Raw genomic sequence first — 23,020 nt, 5'->3', positions numbered from 1 at the left:
TGGAGCGTTTCCATGCCGACGCTCACAGCTGCTTCAGGTCCACGCTGATGGTTTACACATCCCAGAATGCATCTGTGATCTGTTCAGAGAATATAAAGCCAGCAGAGCTCTTAGATCCAAGGACTCAGGTCAGCTGGTCCAGTCCAGAGTCCAGACTAAACATGGAGAAGCAGCATTTAGCTGTTATGCTGCTAACAAGTGGAACAAACTGCCAGTGGAGATTAAACTTTCACCAAATGGAGACATTTTTAAATCCAGGTTAAAGACATTTCTGTTCTCATGTGTCTATGCATGAAATATCTGTGAACTTATCTGGACTGTTGCCTGATTTTAAATTCATTTAAATGATTTTATTTGTTTCTCTTTATATTCTTTTATGTATTTTAATGCTTCTTCCACTCCCTGCTGCAATGCTTTTATTTTATGTAAAGCACTTTGAACTGTTTGTACATGAAATGTGCTATACAAATAAATTTGATTTGATTTTCAAGATGGACACAGACTGAATCCAGAAGAATCTGGAGGTCAAAGGTTAAAGATGCGTCGCAGTTTGAATTCAAATGAGAGGAAATGTGAAAATATTTTAGGATTCTTTGCTGTCATTTCGACACGTTAACATCACGGGGTGAAAGGAAGTTGGTGTAGATAATAAACAGAATAAAAAAGACAAATCTGACTCAGATCTAAACAATAAGCTGTTACAGAGTAACACTTTAGTTCAGGAAACTCTGAGGGTCTGAACTGAAACTAGAACATCATTCTGCTGCCTGCTGCCCACCAGAGACGCAGTTAGAGCAGCAGCTACGTTTCCTTCAGGTACAGAAACAGAGAATAAAGGCTGCTGCCCAGCTTTATTTCACCTTGTACAGCCTCAGCGAAACATCTGGAACATCTGGAACAGCTGCTGCAGAACACCGGGTCAGCGCTGCTGGTTCTAAGGGAGAACCGAGGCTGAACTTCGGTTCTGTTCGGGTCTGAGGTCTGAGCCAGACTTCGTTGGCATGGATACCAGTCTGGACGGCTGAGGGCCGTCAGGGGAGGGGGGAGGGGGGGGGGGGGGATTCAGGAGGGTTGTCCTTAGCAACGGATTCTCAGCAGCCGACATAAATCACCGACGGCAACGCAGCCACATTCCTGCAGGACGGCGTCCAAAAGAACCTTCAGACTGACCCTGAGAGGAGGAGAAATGTGGCAAACTGCTCCTCCTCGCATTCCTTCAGCGCCTACGTTTCCCACAATGCAGCTCAGCAGCATGGCGCCCTGTCTGCCCGATGAAGTCAAAGGAAGAAGCTCCTCCTCCTCCAACATCTGCTCGGCCCACAAACACTTTTCTCTTTAAATGTTTCACTATCAGGAGGTGAGGCTTCGAACTTTATAACACACGAACACACCGCATACTACTCCTACTAACTTTCTGAGTTAGTAAGCGAGTTTGAGTAAGCAGAAGTTCCCGGATGCATACTAGATTCTCCGAAATGTTGGGTATGCATCATGAGGTTACTACTTATACTCAAACTACCCAAGATGCAACGTAACGTGACGTCGCCGATCGTCATTTCCTGTCAAAACGGCAGTTTCAAGCTAGCTACAACGAGGGTAGGTTCACTTCCTGTTTTCAAAACAAAAGCACCAATTGTATGGTAATGGCTTTCCCTGTGATAAAAGGCAACGGGTATTTTATTTTGTGAAAATAACAGGAAGTGCGTTAGCTCACTGCGGCTAGCTTTAGTAGCGCCGAATTCGTGGGAACAAAATTGTAAACAGCCGGTATTTTGTCAGGTTTTCAACACGTTGGGGATCTAAACGACTACTTTCTCACCTGAAAATGTTTCAAATGTTGCTAAAGTTTACAGAGTTTAGAGCTTAAGGGAAATCAGCTTCAGGCCGGCTGATTTCGGCTCGGGCAGGAGCCAAATGCATTGTGGGTAAACTCTCTGCATACTGTCTGATCGATGAGTATGTAGTATGCAGTATGTAGTATGTAGCTTTAGCATTAGCAGTCGTAGCAAACAAAGAAAGAAACAGATGAAAAATGTCAGAACCAACGGTGGGAAATGAAGACGCAGACGAGGCCTCATACTGAAAGCATGTTTACCTTACAAAGAGTGAGAAACAGCAGCTACATTATGTGTCTTCTGTGGCAACCAAAACAAACGCACATTTCAGCAGAAACTCAACATCTAACTTGAGGAAACATGTAGCGCTAAGTTTCCTAAACTCGTTTTTCCCCCCATGGATAGGTGAATGTTTGTTTTTTAGGTTACATATGGGTTACATATGTTTTAAACATTTCCTAAGTCTCTTTTATTTTTTATTGAAGTTCTTGAATTTACCTGGATTATTTTAATTTAAGCTATTTTGTAATTAATTAATTCATTTTAATTTATTTTATCAATTGGATGAACTCTAATTTGCCTAAAGATGATTATTTAGTATGTTTGTCTGTCTGATTGAATGCTTGTGTTAACAAATAAATCAGACGTTACACTGGAAAAAATCTAAATCTCACCAAGTATATTTGTCTCATTCAGTATCTCATTACACTTAATATCAGATACTGCCTAACAAGCACCATTTCAGCCAGATATAGGGACTTGTTTTAATACAATACATCTGGAATATCTTGTTAAGTGAAAAAGTCTTGAAAACAAATTGTTTTGAGTCATATTTCACATGAAACAAGCTTTTTTTATATATTTGAAGAGGTTTTTAAGCTAATTTCAAGATCACTTTTATCTCAAAAGTCCTAAATATCACATTTTATTTCAAGAAATCTTGACAAGCCGATTTTCACTAGTTCCATTGGCAGATTTTTTTGCTTATTTCAAGCAAAAACGTCTTTTATTTGTTGTTTTTTTACTTATTTTTGGAGGGGCATCTTTTCCAGTGTACTCAACAGTTACTCAATACTTGAGTAGTTTTTTTCACCGAGCACTTTTTTACTCTTACTTAAGTAATTATTTGGATGAATACTTTTTACTTTTACTTGAGTCATATTATTCTGAAGTAACAGTACTTTTACTTGAGTACAGTTTTTGGCTGCTCTGCCCACCTCAGGCCAGTCCAGCACCCGTACCTTCTTCTTCTTCTTCTTCTTCTTTGTTTTGTTTTTTAAATGCTAGTTTTAAAATGTAGCACTCAGGTTTATTAAGTTGATGTAAAGTGCTTTATAAATAAAATATCCATGTATCCATGTATAATAAAATCCATGGATTTATTTATTTATTTATTATTATTATTGTATTATTGTTGTTATTTTCTATTTGTTTATTTATTTTAGAGTGTCTGGGCCACATGGGTGGTGGTATGTTTGATGTTTTGTATTAGGGTGATTTGTCTTGTTGTTATCCGTCTATAGTTGAGTCCTGTTATTTTGTTATTAACGGGATGTTTGTTGTTTGAATAGAAAAATCAATAAAAACACTTTTATTATCAAAATGTAGCACTCAGGTTTATTAAGTTGATGTAAAGTGCTTTATAAATAAAATATCCATGTATTTATTTATCTTATTTATTTATTGTATTATTGTTGTTATTTTCTATTTGTTTATTTATTTTAGGGTGTCTGTGCCACATGGGTGGTGGTATGTTTGTAACAGTAACAGTACTTACACTTTTTGGCTGCTCTGCCCACCCCTGGTGACACCCTTTACCCCATCAAACACGCTAAAAACACGCTAAAAACCCGGGAAAAGGCTGAAGGATGAGAGGAACATAAAGCTGAAGGATGACTGACTGAACAGCAACACTGAAGCCGTATAAAACGCAGGGAGTTTGGCAGCATGCAGCGTGTTCGCTGCGCTCAGAGTTACAGTAATTAGTTCAGAAACGAAGCAGCAAATCTGTTTAAGAGCTCAGGAGGGAACTGGGTCACACACTCCGGCTGCTGGCATCGCCCTGCAGGGTCGTGTCAGGTGACGCCCGACACCCGAACCTTCCCGCCAGGCGGCCGCTTGTTTTCCCCTCAGCTGCAGAATTCCCCCTCAGACTTCTCTGGGTAGTTTTCCTGTTTCAGGGGGAAAACGTCTCCGTTAAAGACGCCTTTCATGGAGACTTCTGGCCTGAGGCGAAGCCTCGTGAAACCTGAATAAATGTGTGTGTTCACGGCCGCCTGCAGCAGGGAAAAAGCTCCACCTGTCAGCAGCCTGTTCGCTCAAAGTTTGGCCTCAGATCTGCTTCTGATCGTCATTTATAAAGAGTCAGCTTTTAAATCCGAAGCCGACGTCTGCACTGGAAAAAATCAAAGTCTTACCAAGTAGATTTGTCTCATTTCTAGTCCGAATATCTCATTACACTTAATATCAGACACAACTGCCTAACAAGCACCATTTCAGCCAGATATAGGGACTTGTTTTAATACAATACATCTGGAATATCTTGTTAAGTGAAAAAGTCTTGAAAACAAATTGTTTTGAGTCACATATCATATTTTTTTTTACATTTGAAGAGGTTTTTAAGCTAATTTCAAGATCACTTTTATCTCAAAAGTCCCAAATATCACATTTTATTTCAAGAAATCTTGACAAGCCGATTTTCACTAGTTCCATTGGCAGATTTTTTTGCTTATTTCAAGCAAAATTCCATTTCAGAGGGTTGAATTTTCAAATTTGTCCAGGGGGCCATGCTCCCGGACAAAGTCCCAAAAATATACAAAAATAACCCCCCCAGGCAAAATCCTGGCTACGGGCCTGCAGACTGAAGCGTCCTCAGCGTCACACTGAGGTGTTCTAGGAAACCGTAAGAACGCGGCCCAGGCGGGAGCAGCGAGGAGGCGGCGGATGCAAACTAACTCTAAGCGGGTCTCTGAAGCTGCTCTCAGGACTGAGGGAGAAATGCTCGGCGCTGCGCTGCGGTTTCTACGGGCAACACCGCCGGTCTGTAGGGACGAATTTAATTACTCTGAGTCTGCTGCTGGGACAGAGCCGCCTGCAGCCGGCGAGCACCGAGGTCAGCCGCCTGCACGCCGCTTTCCATCGAGAGCTGCGGCGCCTCGAATATAAGGGGGGGGGGGACCCCAGAGCAGAGGGCAGGAGGGGGAGGCTTCCAAAGAGACACTATGCTGCCCACTCTGGACCCGCTCTGTCATGGCGAGGCTCCACTTCTCAGATCCACATGGTGGGGAACTCCTCCCTCACCTCAGAATAACCCCAGGGGGGCAGCTCCGGGGGGCCGAGGGGCCAGAGGGCAGAATGGAGCTCTCTGGGCTCAGAGGAAACGATTGTAATTACAGTCCAGGGGACGTTGGGCCCCGAGTGTTTCCCCACCACAGAACTGAGCCCTCCGACACACGAGGTGCTCAGCCTGGATCTTCAACAAACTTTTCAGGTGTGTTTGTTTGTTTGTTTGTTTGTTTGTTTGTTTGTTTGTTTATTCAGCTCTGGTCAAAGTGTTAAACGACATTAGGTTGAATACTGATTCTGGTAACGTTTCAGTCCTGGTTCTGTTGGACCTCAGCGCTGCGTTTGATACTGTAGATCACAGAATCCTGTTGCACAGGCTGGAAAACTGGGCTGGACTTTCTGGAGCGGTCCTTAACTGGTTCAGGTCCTACTTAGAAGGCCGGAGTTATTTTGTTACAGTTGGCAGCTATGAATCTGAGCGAGTGGCCATGACTTGTGGAGTCCCCCAGGGGTCAATTCTTGGACCTCTTCTGTTTAACTTGTATATGCTCCCTTTGGGTCAGATATTGCAGAACTTTAACATCAATTATCACAGTTATGCAGACGATACACAACTTTATGCAGACGATACACAACTTTATGTGTCTCTGTCACCATGGCGACTGCAGCCCAGCAGACGTACTGTGTCAGTGTCTGGAGGAAGTAAACACCTGGATGAGAGAGAATTTTCTACAATTAAATGAAGACAAAACTGAGATCATTCTGTTTCATTCTGATCATCTCAGATACAAGATGGCGGCCATACGACCCTCTGACATCACAACATTCCACATGACATCATTCTGACCCAGCAGAGCAGGAAGTGACCAAACGCAATGAAGAAGCGCAGCAGGACGCGTGTGAACCGCTCCATCAGGCTGCAGCTTCTCCCATTCGCAGCTTTGAAGCTTCTCCCATTCGCAGCTTTGAAGCTTCTCCCATTCGCAGCTTTGAAGCTTCTCCCATTCGCAGCTTTGAAGCTTCTCCCATTCGCAGCTTCACACATTCGCAGCTTCATATATTCGCAGCTTCATATATTCGCAGCTTCATATATTCGCAGCTTCATATATTCACAGCTTCATATATTCGCAGCTTCATATATTCGCAGCTTCATATATTCGCAGCTTCATATATTCGCAGCTTCATATATTCGCAGCTTCATATATTCGCAGCTTCATATATTCACAGCTTCATATATTCGCAGCTTCATATATTCGCAGCTTCATATATTCGCAGCTTCATATATTCGCAGCTTCACACTCAGAGCTGGAGGAAGTCAGCACTCACCTGCATGCACGAAGTAGGCCAGGTACAGATCCAGCTCCTTGACGGAGACTCCGATGTGATGCGGCTGCACGCACAGGCTGGGGTTGGAGCACTGCGGGGACTTCACCAGCCGCTCGCCGTCCGTACTTTCCAGGGGAATCCCTTTGAATAAAATCACCATGACCAGGTCCAGCCTCCACACCTTGTCCGCCTGGCGCAGGCAGTCGATGCGCCGCATCTTGCCCTTCTGGTCGGGGTTGGACAGCACGCAGCAGGGCGGCTTCTTCCCCGTCACCGTCAGCACGAAGTCCTCCCGGAACTCCGGCCGGATGTCCTTGCGCAGCTTGGCCAGCAGGCGGGACGCCCACTTCTGCTTGACCTCGGGCTTCTCGCCCAGCAGCTCGTCCTTCACGGCGCGCTCCTCCTCCTTGGACATGCGCTTCTCGTGCTTCTTGAAGTACTTCCTCTTGCGGGCCTGCAGGTTGAACCATGTGTAGGCGAAGGCCCGGACGTGGGGCAGCAGGGCTTCGATGAAAGGATGGAATTCATCCTGCGGGCGGACACAAGAGAGACACCAGGTTAGCAGTTAGCTCTTAAATTACAACATCCGGAAACTTCTTCAAACACATTTTATGTAAAAACAAAACAAAGTAATAAATAAAAACAAAAGGTCCGAACAAATATGAAAAGCATGTGCGTGTCGAGTTGTGGGGCGACTTTGTGGAGACAGAAATAAAACAAAGTGCAAATATAATTCTGTTTAAAAACATATTTTTAAACAAGTACATGGAAGAGGAAGGACGATGAAGAATAAATATATGAATAGAATAGGGTTAATTGTTATATTGTAATTTAATTAGTATATGGGACTGAAGTTTAATTCTTTCGGTGCCAAAGACGTCTATAGACGTCAATTGCGTTTTTTAACGGAGCGGGCTGGGGGACAATCTAGCGGAGTTCGTCACTAAATCTTAGGCTTGTAAACACTAAACAGAGAATATACTGGCAAAATTACCCGCTAGGTGGCAGCAGTGCCACTTTGCACAAAAAAAGAAAAAGCGTGTTTTCTCCGTTTTTTGGGTCAAACAGCTGTTTTTGGTGAAACCAACCTATGTTCTACTGTCTATTACTAAAGGACTGAAAATGGTAGAAACAAACTTTTTTTTCCTGATGAAAGAAGAGAGTCTACTCTTTCGTTTGGTAATTTCGGTGTGTACATAGTCATAAGACACACTTTTCTGTGGGTCTTGGAAAATCAGTCAAAATACTGAAAAACACTTGGCAGTATGGGTCTCTCTGAACTGAAAATGGCCGGCAGCCAATGAGTTAACAATGATTCTGGGAGCTTAGAGACAGGGGGAGGGGCTCCAACATCCGGGGGGAGGGGCTCCAACATCCAGGGGGAGGAGCTCCAACATCCGGGGGGAGGAGCTCCAGCATCCAGTGGGAGGGGCTCCACCATCCGGGGGGAGGAGCTCCAACAACCGGGGGGAGGAGCGCCACCATCAAGGGGGAGGAGCATTGTTAAACCCATAATATTTATTCTGAAAAGTGATGAATAAAAACAAGATTTCTGCATCGGCATCATGAGTAAAAAGCAAAGAACTTTTAAAGTGAACCCTGATTCATCACCATCATCATCATCATCATCATCTATCAAACGCTGATGTTACAACACAAACCATCTGTTTGATGGTCCAAAAACACAGTTTGAGTTAAAACTGTTGGGCCAAGCCAGAGGACGGTCGTTGGCATGGTTACGGTATGAAACAGGCAGTCAGAGTTAAACTTCCATCCTCCCAAACCTCCTCCTCAGCTCTACGTCACATGACTGTAGATAAGCTGGAAAAGAGACTTCAGTCCATCAAACAAACCATTTCTCACTTAAGTAACCCCGAAAAATACCTAAAAAATGAAGCTTTGACCGTTTGAACGAGGTTTGTGTTAAAAAAAAAAAATCTTTCCGTGGAGGAATGTAAGAAAGCTGCAGAAGAACGAGCTGATTTCAACGTTTTTTTTACAGAAACTTTTAAATAATGGACTGAGAAAGAGAGAAAAAGGAAGGATGGAGACATAAAGAGAAGAAGAGAAAGAGAGAAAATAAGCAAGGCAGGAAGGAAGGAAGAAAAGGGAAGGTAACAGGAAGAAGAAAACAAAAAAGGAGGAAGAAATTAGGGAAAGCAGTGAAAGGTTTTGGTGTCAGTCAGAGCCTTTCTTGGCTCGGCGGCAGGAATCCGCAGCTTCTGAAAACAAACGTCGAGAGGCCGACCGCCACGAGCAACCACACGGCCGCCGCTCTGCAGCATGTGTTTGAGTTGCTGAGAGCCGAGCGATTATTAGTGTGGGAATGTGGTCGGGTGGCGGGTTGTGGATCAGACCCCGTCTGGGGTCAGTTACACCTGCCCTGCCCCCACCGCAGAACCAGACGGATCCGGGCCGGCGTGAGCACGAAAACCCAAACAAAGCGAAGCAAGACGATCCACAGCTGCGATCTGACATTCAAGTCTGAATGTTACACAATTTTATTTTTAGTGCAGCACAAAGCCGCTCATCAGTAGAGCAGTAAGAGTCCAGGAAACAGCAGGACGCTCCGTCTGAAAGCTCCAACACGAAGCCTAAAACCATCAACAGGTTCCATCTGAAACCTCCAACACGAAGCCTAAAACCATCAACAGGTTCCATCTGAAACCTCCAACACGAAGCCTAAAACCATCAACAGGTTCCATCTGAAACCTCCAACACGAAGCCTAAAACCATCAACAGGTTCCATCTGAAAGCTCCAACACGAAGCCTAAAACCATCAACAGGTTCCATCTGAAACCTCCAACACGAAACCTAAAACCATCAACAGGTTCCATCTGAAACCTCCAACACGAAACCTAAAACCATCAACAGGTTCCATCTGAAACCTCCAACACGAAAACTAAAACCATCAACAGGTTCCATCTGAAACCTCCAACACAAAGCCTAAAACCATCAACAGGTTCCATCTGAAACCTCCAACACGAAACCTAAAACCATCAACAGGTTCCATCTGAAACCTCCAACACGAAGCCTAAAACCATCAACAGGTTCCATCTGAAACCTCCAACACGAAGCCTAAAACCATCAACAGGTTCCATCTGAAACCTCCAACACAAAGCCTAAAACCATCAACAGGTTCCGTCTGAAAGCTCCAACACGAAGCCTAAAACCATCAACAGGTTCCATCTGAAACCTCCAACACGAACCCTAAAACCATCAACAGGTTCCATCTGAAACCTCCAACACGAAAACTAAAACCATCAACAGGTTCCATCTGAAACCTCCAACACGAAGCCTAAAACCATCAACAGGTTCCATCTGAAACCTCCAACACGAAGCCTAAAACCATCAACAGGTTCCATCTGAAACCTCCAACACGAAGCCTAAAACCATCAACAGGTTCCATCTGAAACCTCCAACACGAAGCCTAAAACCATCAACAGGTTCTGTCTGAAACCTCCAACACGAAGCCTAAAACCATCAACAGGTTCCATCTGAAACCTCCAACACGAAGCCTAAAACCATCAACAGGTTCCATCTGAAACCTCCAACACGAAGCCTAAAACCATCAACAGGTTCCATCTGAAACCTCCAACACGAAGCCTAAAACCATCAACAGGTTCCATCTGAAAGCTCCAACACGAAGCCTAAAACCATCAACAGGTTCCATCTGAAACCTCCAACACGAAGCCTAAAACCAACAACAGGTTCCATCTGAAACCTCCAACACGAAGCCTAAAACCATCAACAGGTTCCATCTGAAACCTCCAACACGAAGCCTAAAACCATCAACAGGTTCCATCTGAAACCTCCAACACGAAGCCTAAAACCATCAACAGGTTCCATCTGAAACCTCCAACACGAAAACTAAAACCATCAACAGGTTCCATCTGAAACCTCCAACACGAAAACTAAAACCATCAACAGGTTCCATCTGAAACCTCCAACACGAAGCCTAAAACCATCAACAGGTTCCATCTGAAACCTCCAACACGAAGCCTAAAACCATCAACAGGTTCCATCTGAAACCTCCAACACGAAGCCTAAAACCATCAACAGGTTCCATCTGAAAGCTCCAACACGAAGCCTAAAACCATCAACAGGTTCCATCTGAAACCTCCAACACGAAGCCTAAAACCATCAACAGGTTCCATCTGAAAGCTCCAACACGAAGCCTAAAACCATCAACAGGTTCCATCTGAAACCTCCAACACGAAGCCTAAAACCATCAACAGGTTCCATCTGAAACCTCCAACACGAAGCCTAAAACCATCAACAGGTTCCATCTGAAACCTCCAACACGAAGCCTAAAACCATCAACAGGTTCCATCTGAAAGCTCCAACACGAAGCCTAAAACCATCAACAGGTTCCATCTGAAACCTCCAACACGAAACCTAAAACCATCAACAGGTTCCATCTGAAACCTCCAACACGAAACCTAAAACCATCAACAGGTTCCATCTGAAACCTCCAACACGAAGCCTAAAACCATCAACAGGTTCCATCTGAAACCTCCAACACGAAACCTAAAACCATCAACAGGTTCCATCTGAAAGCTCCAACACGAAGCCTAAAACCATCAACAGATTCCATCTGAAAGCTCCAACACGAAGCCTAAAACCATCAACAGGTTCCATCTGAAACCTCCAACACGAAACCTAAAACCATCAACAGGTTCCATCTGAAAGCTCCAACACGAAGCCTAAAACCATCAACAGATTCCATCTGAAAGCTCCAACACGAAGCCTAAAACCATCAACAGGTTCCATCTGAAACCTCCAACACGAAGCCTAAAACCATCAACAGGTTCCATCTGAAACCTCCAACACGAACCCTAAAACCATCAACAGGTTCCGTCTGAAACCTCCAACACGAAGCCTAAAACCATCAACAGGTTCCATCTGAAACCTCCAACACGAAAACTAAAACCATCAACAGGTTCCATCTGAAACCTCCAACACGAAAACTAAAACCATCAACAGGTTCCATCTGAAACCTCCAACACAAAGCCTAAAACCATCAACAGGTTCCATCTGAAACCTCCAACACGAAACCTAAAACCATCAACAGGTTCCATCTGAAACCTCCAACACGAAGCCTAAAACCATCAACAGGTTCCATCTGAAACCTCCAACACGAAGCCTAAAACCATCAACAGGTTCCATCTGAAACCTCCAACACAAAGCCTAAAACCATCAACAGGTTCCGTCTGAAAGCTCCAACACGAAGCCTAAAACCATCAACAGGTTCCATCTGAAACCTCCAACACGAACCCTAAAACCATCAACAGGTTCCATCTGAAACCTCCAACACGAAAACTAAAACCATCAACAGGTTCCATCTGAAACCTCCAACACGAAGCCTAAAACCATCAACAGGTTCCATCTGAAACCTCCAACACGAAGCCTAAAACCATCAACAGGTTCCATCTGAAACCTCCAACACGAAGCCTAAAACCATCAACAGGTTCTGTCTGAAACCTCCAACACGAAGCCTAAAACCATCAACAGGTTCCATCTGAAACCTCCAACACGAAGCCTAAAACCATCAACAGGTTCCATCTGAAACCTCCAACACGAAGCCTAAAACCATCAACAGGTTCCATCTGAAACCTCCAACACGAAGCCTAAAACCATCAACAGGTTCTTCTGAAACCTCCAACACGAAGCCTAAAACCATCAACAGGTTCCATCTGAAACCTCCAACACGAAGCCTAAAACCATCAACAGGTTCCATCTGAAAGCTCCAACACGAAGCCTAAAACCATCAACAGGTTCCATCTGAAACCTCCAACACGAAGCCTAAAACCATCAACAGGTTCCATCTGAAACCTCCAACACGAAGCCTAAAACCATCAACAGGTTCCATCTGAAACCTCCAACACGAAGCCTAAAACCATCAACAGGTTCTTCTGAAACCTCCAACACGAAACCTAAAACCATCAACAGGTTCCATCTGAAACCTCCAACACGAAGCCTAAAACCATCAACAGGTTCCATCTGAAACCTCCAACACGAAGCCTAAAACCATCAACAGGTTCCATCTGAAACCTCCAACACGAAGCCTAAAACCATCAACAGATTCCGTCTGAAACCTCCAACAGGAAAACTAAAACCATCAACAGGTTCCGTCTGAAACCTCCAACACGAAGCCTAAAACCATCAACAGGTTCCGTCTGAAACCTCCAACACGAAGCCTAAAACCATCAACAGGTTCTTCTGAAACCTCCAACACGAAGCCTAAAACCATCAACAGGTTCTTCTGAAACCTCCAACACGAAGCCTAAAACCATCAACAGGTTCCATCTGAAACCTCCAACACGAAGCCTAAAACCATCAACAGGTTCTTCTGAAACCTCCAACACGAAGCCTAAAACCATCAACAGGTTCCATCTGAAACCTCCAACACGAAGCCTAAAACCATCAACAGGTTCCATCTGAAACCTCCAACACGAAACCTAAAACCATCAACAGGTTCCATCTGAAACCTCCAACACGAAGCCTAAAACCATCAACAGGTTCCATCTGAAACCTCCAACACGAAGCCTAAAACCATCAACAGGTTCCATCTGAAACCTCCAACACGAAACCTAAAACCATCAACAGGTTCCATCTGAAACCTCCAACACGAAGCCTAAAACCATCAACAGGTTCCATCTGAAACCTCCAACACGAAGCCTAAAACCATCAACAGGTTCCATCTGAAACCTCCAACACGAAGCCTAAAACCATCAACAGGTTCCGTCTGAAACCTCCAACACGAAGCCTAAAACCATCAACAGGTTCCGTCTGAAACCTCCAACACGAAGCCTAAAACCATCAACAGGTTCCATCTGAAACCTCCAACACGAAGCCTAAAACCATCAACAGGTTCCATCTGAAACCTCCAACACGAAGCCTAAAACCATCAACAGGTTCCATCTGAAACCTCCAACACGAAGCCTAAAACCATCAACAGGTTCCATCTGAAACCTCCAACACGAAGCCTAAAACCATCAACAGGTTCCATCTGAAACCTCCAACACGAAGCCTAAAACCATCAACAGGTTCCATCTGAAAGCTCCAACACGAAACCTAAAACCATCAACAGGTTCCATCTGAAACCTCCAACACGAAGCCTAAAACCATCAACAGGTTCCATCTGAAACCTCCAACACGAAGCCTAAAACCATCAACAGGTTCCGTCTGAAACCTCCAACACGAAGCCTAAAACCATCAACAGGTTCCGTCTGAAACCTCCAACACGAAGCCTAAAACCATCAACAGGTTCCATCTGAAACCTCCAACACGAAGCCTAAAACCATCAACAGGTTCTTCTGAAACCTCCAACACGAAGCCTAAAACCATCAACAGGTTCCATCTGAAACCTCCAACACGAAGCCTAAAACCATCAACAGGTTCTTCTGAAACCTCCAACACGAAGCCTAAAACCATCAACAGATTCCATCTGAAACCTCCAACACGAAGCCTAAAACCATCAACAGGTTCCATCTGAAACCTCCAACACGAAGTCTAAAACCATCAACAGATTCCGTCTGAAACCTCCAACACGAAACCTAAAACCATCAACAGATTCCATCTGAAACCTCCAACACGAAGCCTAAAACCATCAACAGATTCCATCTGAAACCTCCAACACGAAGCCTAAAACCATCAACAGATTCCATCTGAAACCTCCAACACGAAGCCTAAAACCATCAACAGGTTCCATCTGAAACCTCCAACACGAAGCCTAAAACCATCAACAGGTTCCGTCTGAAACCTCCAACACGAAGCCTAAAACCATCAACAGGTTCCATCTGAAACCTCCAACACGAAGCCTAAAACCATCAACAGGTTCCATCTGAAACCTCCAACACGAAGCCTAAAACCATCAACAGGTTCCATCTGAAACCTCCAACACGAAGCCTAAAACCATCAACAGGTTCCATCTGAAACCTCCAACACGAAACCTAAAACCATCAACAGGTTCCATCTGAAACCTCCAACACGAAGCCTAAAACCATCAACAGGTTCCATCTGAAACCTCCAACACGAAGCCTAAAACCATCAACAGGTTCCATCTGAAACCTCCAACACGAAGCCTAAAACCATCAACAGGTTCCATCTGAAACCTCCAACACGAAGCCTAAAACCATCAACAGGTTCCATCTGAAACCTCCAACACGAAGCCTAAAACCATCAACAGGTTCCGTCTGAAACCTCCAACACGAAAACTAAAACCATCAACAGGTTCCATCTGAAACCTCCAACACGAAAACTAAAACCATCAACAGGTTCCATCTGAAACCTCCAACACGAAGCCTAAAACCATCAACAGGTTCCATCTGAAACCTCCAACACGAAGCCTAAAACCATCAACAGGTTCCATCTGAAAGCTCCAACACAAAGCCTAAAACCATCAACAGGTTCCATCTGAAACCTCCAAAAAGAAACCTAAAACCATCAACAGGTTCCATCTGAAACCTCCAACACGAAACCTAAAACCATCAACAGGTTCCATCTGAAACCTCCAACACGAAGCCTAAAACCATCAACAGGTTCCATCTGAAACCTCCAACACGAAGCCTAAAACCATCAACAGGTTCCATCTGAAACCTCCAACACGAAGCCTAAAACCATCAACAGGTTCCATCTGAAACCTCCAACACAAAGCCTAAAACCATCAACAGGTTCCATCTGAAACCTCCAACACAAAGCCTAAAACCATCAACAGGTTCCGTCTGAAACCTCCAACACGAAGCCTAAAACCATCAACAGGTTCCATCTGAAACCTCCAACACGAACCCTAAAACCATCAACAGGTTCCATCTGAAACCTCCAACACGAAAACTAAAACCATCAACAGGTTCCATCTGAAACCTCCAACACGAAGCCTAAAACCATCAACAGGTTCCATCTGAAACCTCCAACACGAAGCCTAAAACCATCAACAGGTTCCATCTGAAACCTCCAACACGAAGCCTAAAACCATCAACAGGTTCCGTCTGAAACCTCCAACACGAAGCCTAAAACCATCAACAGGTTCTGTCTGAAACCTCCAACACGAAGCCTAAAACCATCAACAGGTTCCATCTGAAACCTCCAACACGAAGCCTAAAACCATCAACAGGTTCCATCTGAAACCTCCAACACGAAGCCTAAAACCATCAACAGGTTCCATCTGAAACCTCCAACACGAAGCCTAAAACCATCAACAGGTTCCATCTGAAACCTCCAACACGAAAACTAAAACCATCAACAGGTTCCATCTGAAACCTCCAACACAAAGCCTAAAACCATCAACAGGTTCCATCTGAAACCTCCAACACGAAGCCTAAAACCATCAACAGGTTCCATCTGAAACCTCCAACACGAAGCCTAAAACCATCAACAGGTTCCATCTGAAACCTCCAACACGAAACCTAAAACCATCAACAGGTTCCATCTGAAACCTCCAACACAAAGCCTAAAACCATCAACAGGTTCCGTCTGAAAGCTCCAACACGAAGCCTAAAACCATCAACAGGTTCCATCTGAAACCTCCAACACGAAGCCTAAAACCAACAACAGGTTCCATCTGAAACCTCCAACACGAAGCCTAAAACCATCAACAGGTTCCATCTGAAACCTCCAACACGAAGCCTAAAACCATCAACAGGTTCCGTCTGAAACCTCCAACACGAAGCCTAAAACCATCAACAGGTTCCATCTGAAACCTCCAACACGAAGCCTAAAACCATCAACAGGTTCCATCTGAAACCTCCAACACGAAAACTAAAACCATCAACAGGTTCCATCTGAAACCTCCAACACGAAAACTAAAACCATCAACAGGTTCCATCTGAAACCTCCAACACGAAGCCTAAAACCATCAACAGGTTCCATCTGAAACCTCCAACACGAAGCCTAAAACCATCAACAGGTTCCATCTGAAACCTCCAACACAAAGCCTAAAACCATCAACAGGTTCCATCTGAAACCTCCAACACGAAGCCTAAAACCATCAACAGGTTCCATCTGAAACCTCCAACACGAAGCCTAAAACCATCAACAGGTTCCATCTGAAACCTCCAACACGAAGCCTAAAACCATCAACAGGTTCCATCTGAAACCTCCAACACGAAGCCTAAAACCATCAACAGGTTCCATCTGAAACCTCCAACACGAAGCCTAAAACCATCAACAGGTTCTTCTGAAACCTCCAACACGAAACCTAAAACCATCAACAGGTTCCATCTGAAACCTCCAACACGAAGCCTAAAACCATCAACAGGTTCCATCTGAAACCTCCAACACGAAGCCTAAAACCATCAACAGGTTCCATCTGAAACCTCCAACACGAAGCCTAAAACCATCAACAGATTCCGTCTGAAACCTCCAACAGGAAAACTAAAACCATCAACAGGTTCCGTCTGAAACCTCCAACACGAAGCCTAAAACCATCAACAGGTTCCGTCTGAAACCTCCAACACGAAGCCTAAAACCATCAACAGGTTCCATCTGAAACCTCCAACACGAAGCCTAAAACCATCAACAGGTTCCATCTGAAACCTCCAACACGAAGCCTAAAACCATCAACAGGTTCCATCTGAAACCTCCAACACGAAACCTAAAACCATCAACAGGTTCTTCTGAAACCTCCAACACGAAGCCTAAAACCATCAACAGGTTCTTCTGAAACCTCCAACACGAAGCCTAAAACCATCAACAGGTTCCATCTGAAACCTCCAACACGAAGCCTAAAACCATCAACAGGTTCTTCTGAAACCTCCAACACGAAGCCTAAAACCATCAACAGGTTCCATCTGAAACCTCCAACACGAAGCCTAAAACCATCAACAGGTTCCATCTGAAACCTCCAACACGAAACCTAAAACCATCAACAGGTTCCATCTGAAACCTCCAACACGAAGCCTAAAACCATCAACAGGTTCCATCTGAAACCTCCAACACGAAGCCTAAAACCATCAACAGGTTCCATCTGAAACCTCCAACACGAAACCTAAAACCATCAACAGGTTCCATCTGAAACCTCCAACACGAAGCCTAAAACCATCAACAGGTTCCATCTGAAACCTCCAACACGAAGCCTAAAACCATCAACAGGTTCCATCTGAAACCTCCAACACGAAGCCTAAAACCATCAACAGGTTCCGTCTGAAACCTCCAACACGAAGCCTAAAACCATCAACAGGTTCCGTCTGAAACCTCCAACACGAAGCCTAAAACCATCAACAGGTTCCATCTGAAACCTCCAACACGAAGCCTAAAACCATCAACAGGTTCCATCTGAAACCTCCAACACGAAGCCTAAAACCATCAACAGGTTCCATCTGAAACCTCCAACACGAAGCCTAAAACCATCAACAGGTTCCATCTGAAACCTCCAACACGAAGCCTAAAACCATCAACAGGTTCCATCTGAAACCTCCAACACGAAGCCTAAAACCATCAACAGGTTCCATCTGAAAGCTCCAACACGAAACCTAAAACCATCAACAGGTTCCATCTGAAACCTCCAACACGAAGCCTAAAACCATCAACAGGTTCCATCTGAAACCTCCAACACGAAGCCTAAAACCATCAACAGGTTCCATCTGAAAGCTCCAACACGAAGCCTAAAACCATCAACAGGTTCCATCTGAAACCTCCAACACGAAGCCTAAAACCATCAACAGGTTCCGTCTGAAACCTCCAACACGAAGCCTAAAACCATCAACAGGTTCCGTCTGAAACCTCCAACATGAAGCCTAAAACCATCAACAGGTTCCATCTGAAACCTCCAACACGAAGCCTAAAACCATCAACAGGTTCTTCTGAAACCTCCAACACGAAGCCTAAAACCATCAACAGGTTCCATCTGAAACCTCCAACACGAAGCCTAAAACCATCAACAGGTTCTTCTGAAACCTCCAACACGAAGCCTAAAACCATCAACAGATTCCATCTGAAACCTCCAACACGAAGCCTAAAACCATCAACAGGTTCCATCTGAAACCTCCAACACGAAGTCTAAAACCATCAACAGATTCCGTCTGAAACCTCCAACACGAAACCTAAAACCATCAACAGATTCCATCTGAAACCTCCAACACGAAGCCTAAAACCATCAACAGATTCCATCTGAAACCTCCAACACGAAGCCTAAAACCATCAACAGGTTCCATCTGAAACCTCCAACACGAAGCCTAAAACCATCAACAGGTTCCATCTGAAACCTCCAACACGAAGCCTAAAACCATCAACAGGTTCCGTCTGAAAGCTCCAACACGAAGCCTAAAACCATCAACAGGTTCCATCTGAAACCTCCAACACGAAGCCTAAAACCATCAACAGGTTCCATCTGAAACCTCCAACACGAAAACTAAAACCATCAACAGGTTCCATCTGAAACCTCCAACACGAAGCCTAAAACCATCAACAGGTTCCGTCTGAAAGCTCCAACACGAAGCCTAAAACCATCAACAGGTTCCATCTGAAACCTCCAACACGAAGCCTAAAACCATCAACAGGTTCCGTCTGAAACCTCCAACACGAAGCCTAAAACCATCAACAGGTTCCATCTGAAACCTCCAACACGAAGCCTAAAACCATCAACAGGTTCCATCTGAAACCTCCAACACGAAGCCTAAAACCATCAACAGGTTCCATCTGAAACCTCCAACACGAAGCCTAAAACCATCAACAGGTTCCATCTGAAACCTCCAACACGAAGCCTAAAACCATCAACAGGTTCCATCTGAAAGCTCCAACACGAAGCCTAAAACCATCAACAGGTTCCATCTGAAACCTCCAACACGAAGCCTAAAACCATCAACAGGTTCCATCTGAAACCTCCAACACGAAGCCTAAAACCATCAACAGGTTCCATCTGAAACCTCCAACACGAAGCCTAAAACCATCAACAGGTTCCATCTGAAAGCTCCAACACGAAGCCTAAAACCATCAACAGGTTCCATCTGAAACCTCCAACACGAAACCTAAAACCATCAACAGGTTCCATCTGAAACCTCCAACACGAAACCTAAAACCATCAACAGGTTCCATCTGAAACCTCCAACACGAAGCCTAAAACCATCAACAGGTTCCATCTGAAACCTCCAACACGAAACCTAAAACCATCAACAGGTTCCATCTGAAAGCTCCAACACGAAGCCTAAAACCATCAACAGATTCCATCTGAAAGCTCCAACACGAAGCCTAAAACCATCAACAGGTTCCATCTGAAACCTCCAACACGAAACCTAAAACCATCAACAGGTTCCATCTGAAAGCTCCAACACGAAGCCTAAAACCATCAACAGATTCCATCTGAAAGCTCCAACACGAAGCCTAAAACCATCAACAGGTTCCATCTGAAACCTCCAACACGAAGCCTAAAACCATCAACAGGTTCCATCTGAAACCTCCAACACGAACCCTAAAACCATCAACAGGTTCCGTCTGAAACCTCCAACACGAAGCCTAAAACCATCAACAGGTTCCATCTGAAACCTCCAACACGAAAACTAAAACCATCAACAGGTTCCATCTGAAACCTCCAACACGAAAACTAAAACCATCAACAGGTTCCATCTGAAACCTCCAACACAAAGCCTAAAACCATCAACAGGTTCCATCTGAAACCTCCAACACGAAACCTAAAACCATCAACAGGTTCCATCTGAAACCTCCAACACGAAGCCTAAAACCATCAACAGGTTCCATCTGAAACCTCCAACACGAAGCCTAAAACCATCAACAGGTTCCATCTGAAACCTCCAACACAAAGCCTAAAACCATCAACAGGTTCCGTCTGAAAGCTCCAACACGAAGCCTAAAACCATCAACAGGTTCCATCTGAAACCTCCAACACGAACCCTAAAACCATCAACAGGTTCCATCTGAAACCTCCAACACGAAAACTAAAACCATCAACAGGTTCCATCTGAAACCTCCAACACGAAGCCTAAAACCATCAACAGGTTCCATCTGAAACCTCCAACACGAAGCCTAAAACCATCAACAGGTTCCATCTGAAACCTCCAACACGAAGCCTAAAACCATCAACAGGTTCTGTCTGAAACCTCCAACACGAAGCCTAAAACCATCAACAGGTTCCATCTGAAACCTCCAACACGAAGCCTAAAACCATCAACAGGTTCCATCTGAAACCTCCAACACGAAGCCTAAAACCATCAACAGGTTCCATCTGAAACCTCCAACACGAAGCCTAAAACCATCAACAGGTTCTTCTGAAACCTCCAACACGAAGCCTAAAACCATCAACAGGTTCCATCTGAAACCTCCAACACGAAGCCTAAAACCATCAACAGGTTCCATCTGAAAGCTCCAACACGAAGCCTAAAACCATCAACAGGTTCCATCTGAAACCTCCAACACGAAGCCTAAAACCATCAACAGGTTCCATCTGAAACCTCCAACACGAAGCCTAAAACCATCAACAGGTTCCATCTGAAACCTCCAACACGAAGCCTAAAACCATCAACAGGTTCTTCTGAAACCTCCAACACGAAACCTAAAACCATCAACAGGTTCCATCTGAAACCTCCAACACGAAGCCTAAAACCATCAACAGGTTCCATCTGAAACCTCCAACACGAAGCCTAAAACCATCAACAGGTTCCATCTGAAACCTCCAACACGAAGCCTAAAACCATCAACAGATTCCGTCTGAAACCTCCAACAGGAAAACTAAAACCATCAACAGGTTCCGTCTGAAACCTCCAACACGAAGCCTAAAACCATCAACAGGTTCCGTCTGAAACCTCCAACACGAAGCCTAAAACCATCAACAGGTTCTTCTGAAACCTCCAACACGAAGCCTAAAACCATCAACAGGTTCTTCTGAAACCTCCAACACGAAGCCTAAAACCATCAACAGGTTCCATCTGAAACCTCCAACACGAAGCCTAAAACCATCAACAGGTTCTTCTGAAACCTCCAACACGAAGCCTAAAACCATCAACAGGTTCCATCTGAAACCTCCAACACGAAGCCTAAAACCATCAACAGGTTCCATCTGAAACCTCCAACACGAAACCTAAAACCATCAACAGGTTCCATCTGAAACCTCCAACACGAAGCCTAAAACCATCAACAGGTTCCATCTGAAACCTCCAACACGAAGCCTAAAACCATCAACAGGTTCCATCTGAAACCTCCAACACGAAACCTAAAACCATCAACAGGTTCCATCTGAAACCTCCAACACGAAGCCTAAAACCATCAACAGGTTCCATCTGAAACCTCCAACACGAAGCCTAAAACCATCAACAGGTTCCATCTGAAACCTCCAACACGAAGCCTAAAACCATCAACAGGTTCCGTCTGAAACCTCCAACACGAAGCCTAAAACCATCAACAGGTTCCGTCTGAAACCTCCAACACGAAGCCTAAAACCATCAACAGGTTCCATCTGAAACCTCCAACACGAAGCCTAAAACCATCAACAGGTTCCATCTGAAACCTCCAACACGAAGCCTAAAACCATCAACAGGTTCCATCTGAAACCTCCAACACGAAGCCTAAAACCATCAACAGGTTCCATCTGAAACCTCCAACACGAAGCCTAAAACCATCAACAGGTTCCATCTGAAACCTCCAACACGAAGCCTAAAACCATCAACAGGTTCCATCTGAAAGCTCCAACACGAAACCTAAAACCATCAACAGGTTCCATCTGAAACCTCCAACACGAAGCCTAAAACCATCAACAGGTTCCATCTGAAACCTCCAACACGAAGCCTAAAACCATCAACAGGTTCCGTCTGAAACCTCCAACACGAAGCCTAAAACCATCAACAGGTTCCGTCTGAAACCTCCAACACGAAGCCTAAAACCATCAACAGGTTCCATCTGAAACCTCCAACACGAAGCCTAAAACCATCAACAGGTTCTTCTGAAACCTCCAACACGAAGCCTAAAACCATCAACAGGTTCCATCTGAAACCTCCAACACGAAGCCTAAAACCATCAACAGGTTCTTCTGAAACCTCCAACACGAAGCCTAAAACCATCAACAGATTCCATCTGAAACCTCCAACACGAAGCCTAAAACCATCAACAGGTTCCATCTGAAACCTCCAACACGAAGTCTAAAACCATCAACAGATTCCGTCTGAAACCTCCAACACGAAACCTAAAACCATCAACAGATTCCATCTGAAACCTCCAACACGAAGCCTAAAACCATCAACAGATTCCATCTGAAACCTCCAACACGAAGCCTAAAACCATCAACAGATTCCATCTGAAACCTCCAACACGAAGCCTAAAACCATCAACAGGTTCCATCTGAAACCTCCAACACGAAGCCTAAAACCATCAACAGGTTCCGTCTGAAACCTCCAACACGAAGCCTAAAACCATCAACAGGTTCCATCTGAAACCTCCAACACGAAGCCTAAAACCATCAACAGGTTCCATCTGAAACCTCCAACACGAAGCCTAAAACCATCAACAGGTTCCATCTGAAACCTCCAACACGAAGCCTAAAACCATCAACAGGTTCCATCTGAAACCTCCAACACGAAACCTAAAACCATCAACAGGTTCCATCTGAAACCTCCAACACGAAGCCTAAAACC

The 23,020-nt window shown here is 44.5% G+C and overlaps 1 protein-coding gene across 5 annotated transcripts in view; it reads right to left on the bottom strand.

Moving 5' to 3' along the window:
- The window catches only part of nfia (nuclear factor I/A), a 201,987-nt gene that overhangs the window by 94,826 nt on the left and 84,141 nt on the right, over positions 1–23,020 (bottom strand). For all 5 annotated transcript variants that reach the window (XM_075486121.1, XM_075486123.1, XM_075486120.1 and 2 more), the window contains exon 2: positions 6,447–6,975. In XM_075486121.1, coding sequence (XP_075342236.1) covers positions 6,447–6,975 — 529 coding nt within the window. The remainder of the gene's footprint in view (positions 1–6,446; positions 6,976–23,020) is intronic.

This window comes from Odontesthes bonariensis, chromosome 15 (genome assembly GCF_027942865.1).
Source record: "Odontesthes bonariensis isolate fOdoBon6 chromosome 15, fOdoBon6.hap1, whole genome shotgun sequence".
In the NCBI taxonomy this organism is placed as follows: domain Eukaryota; kingdom Metazoa; phylum Chordata; class Actinopteri; order Atheriniformes; family Atherinopsidae; genus Odontesthes; species Odontesthes bonariensis.
This window is presented reverse-complemented; position numbering and strand designations above follow the sequence as displayed.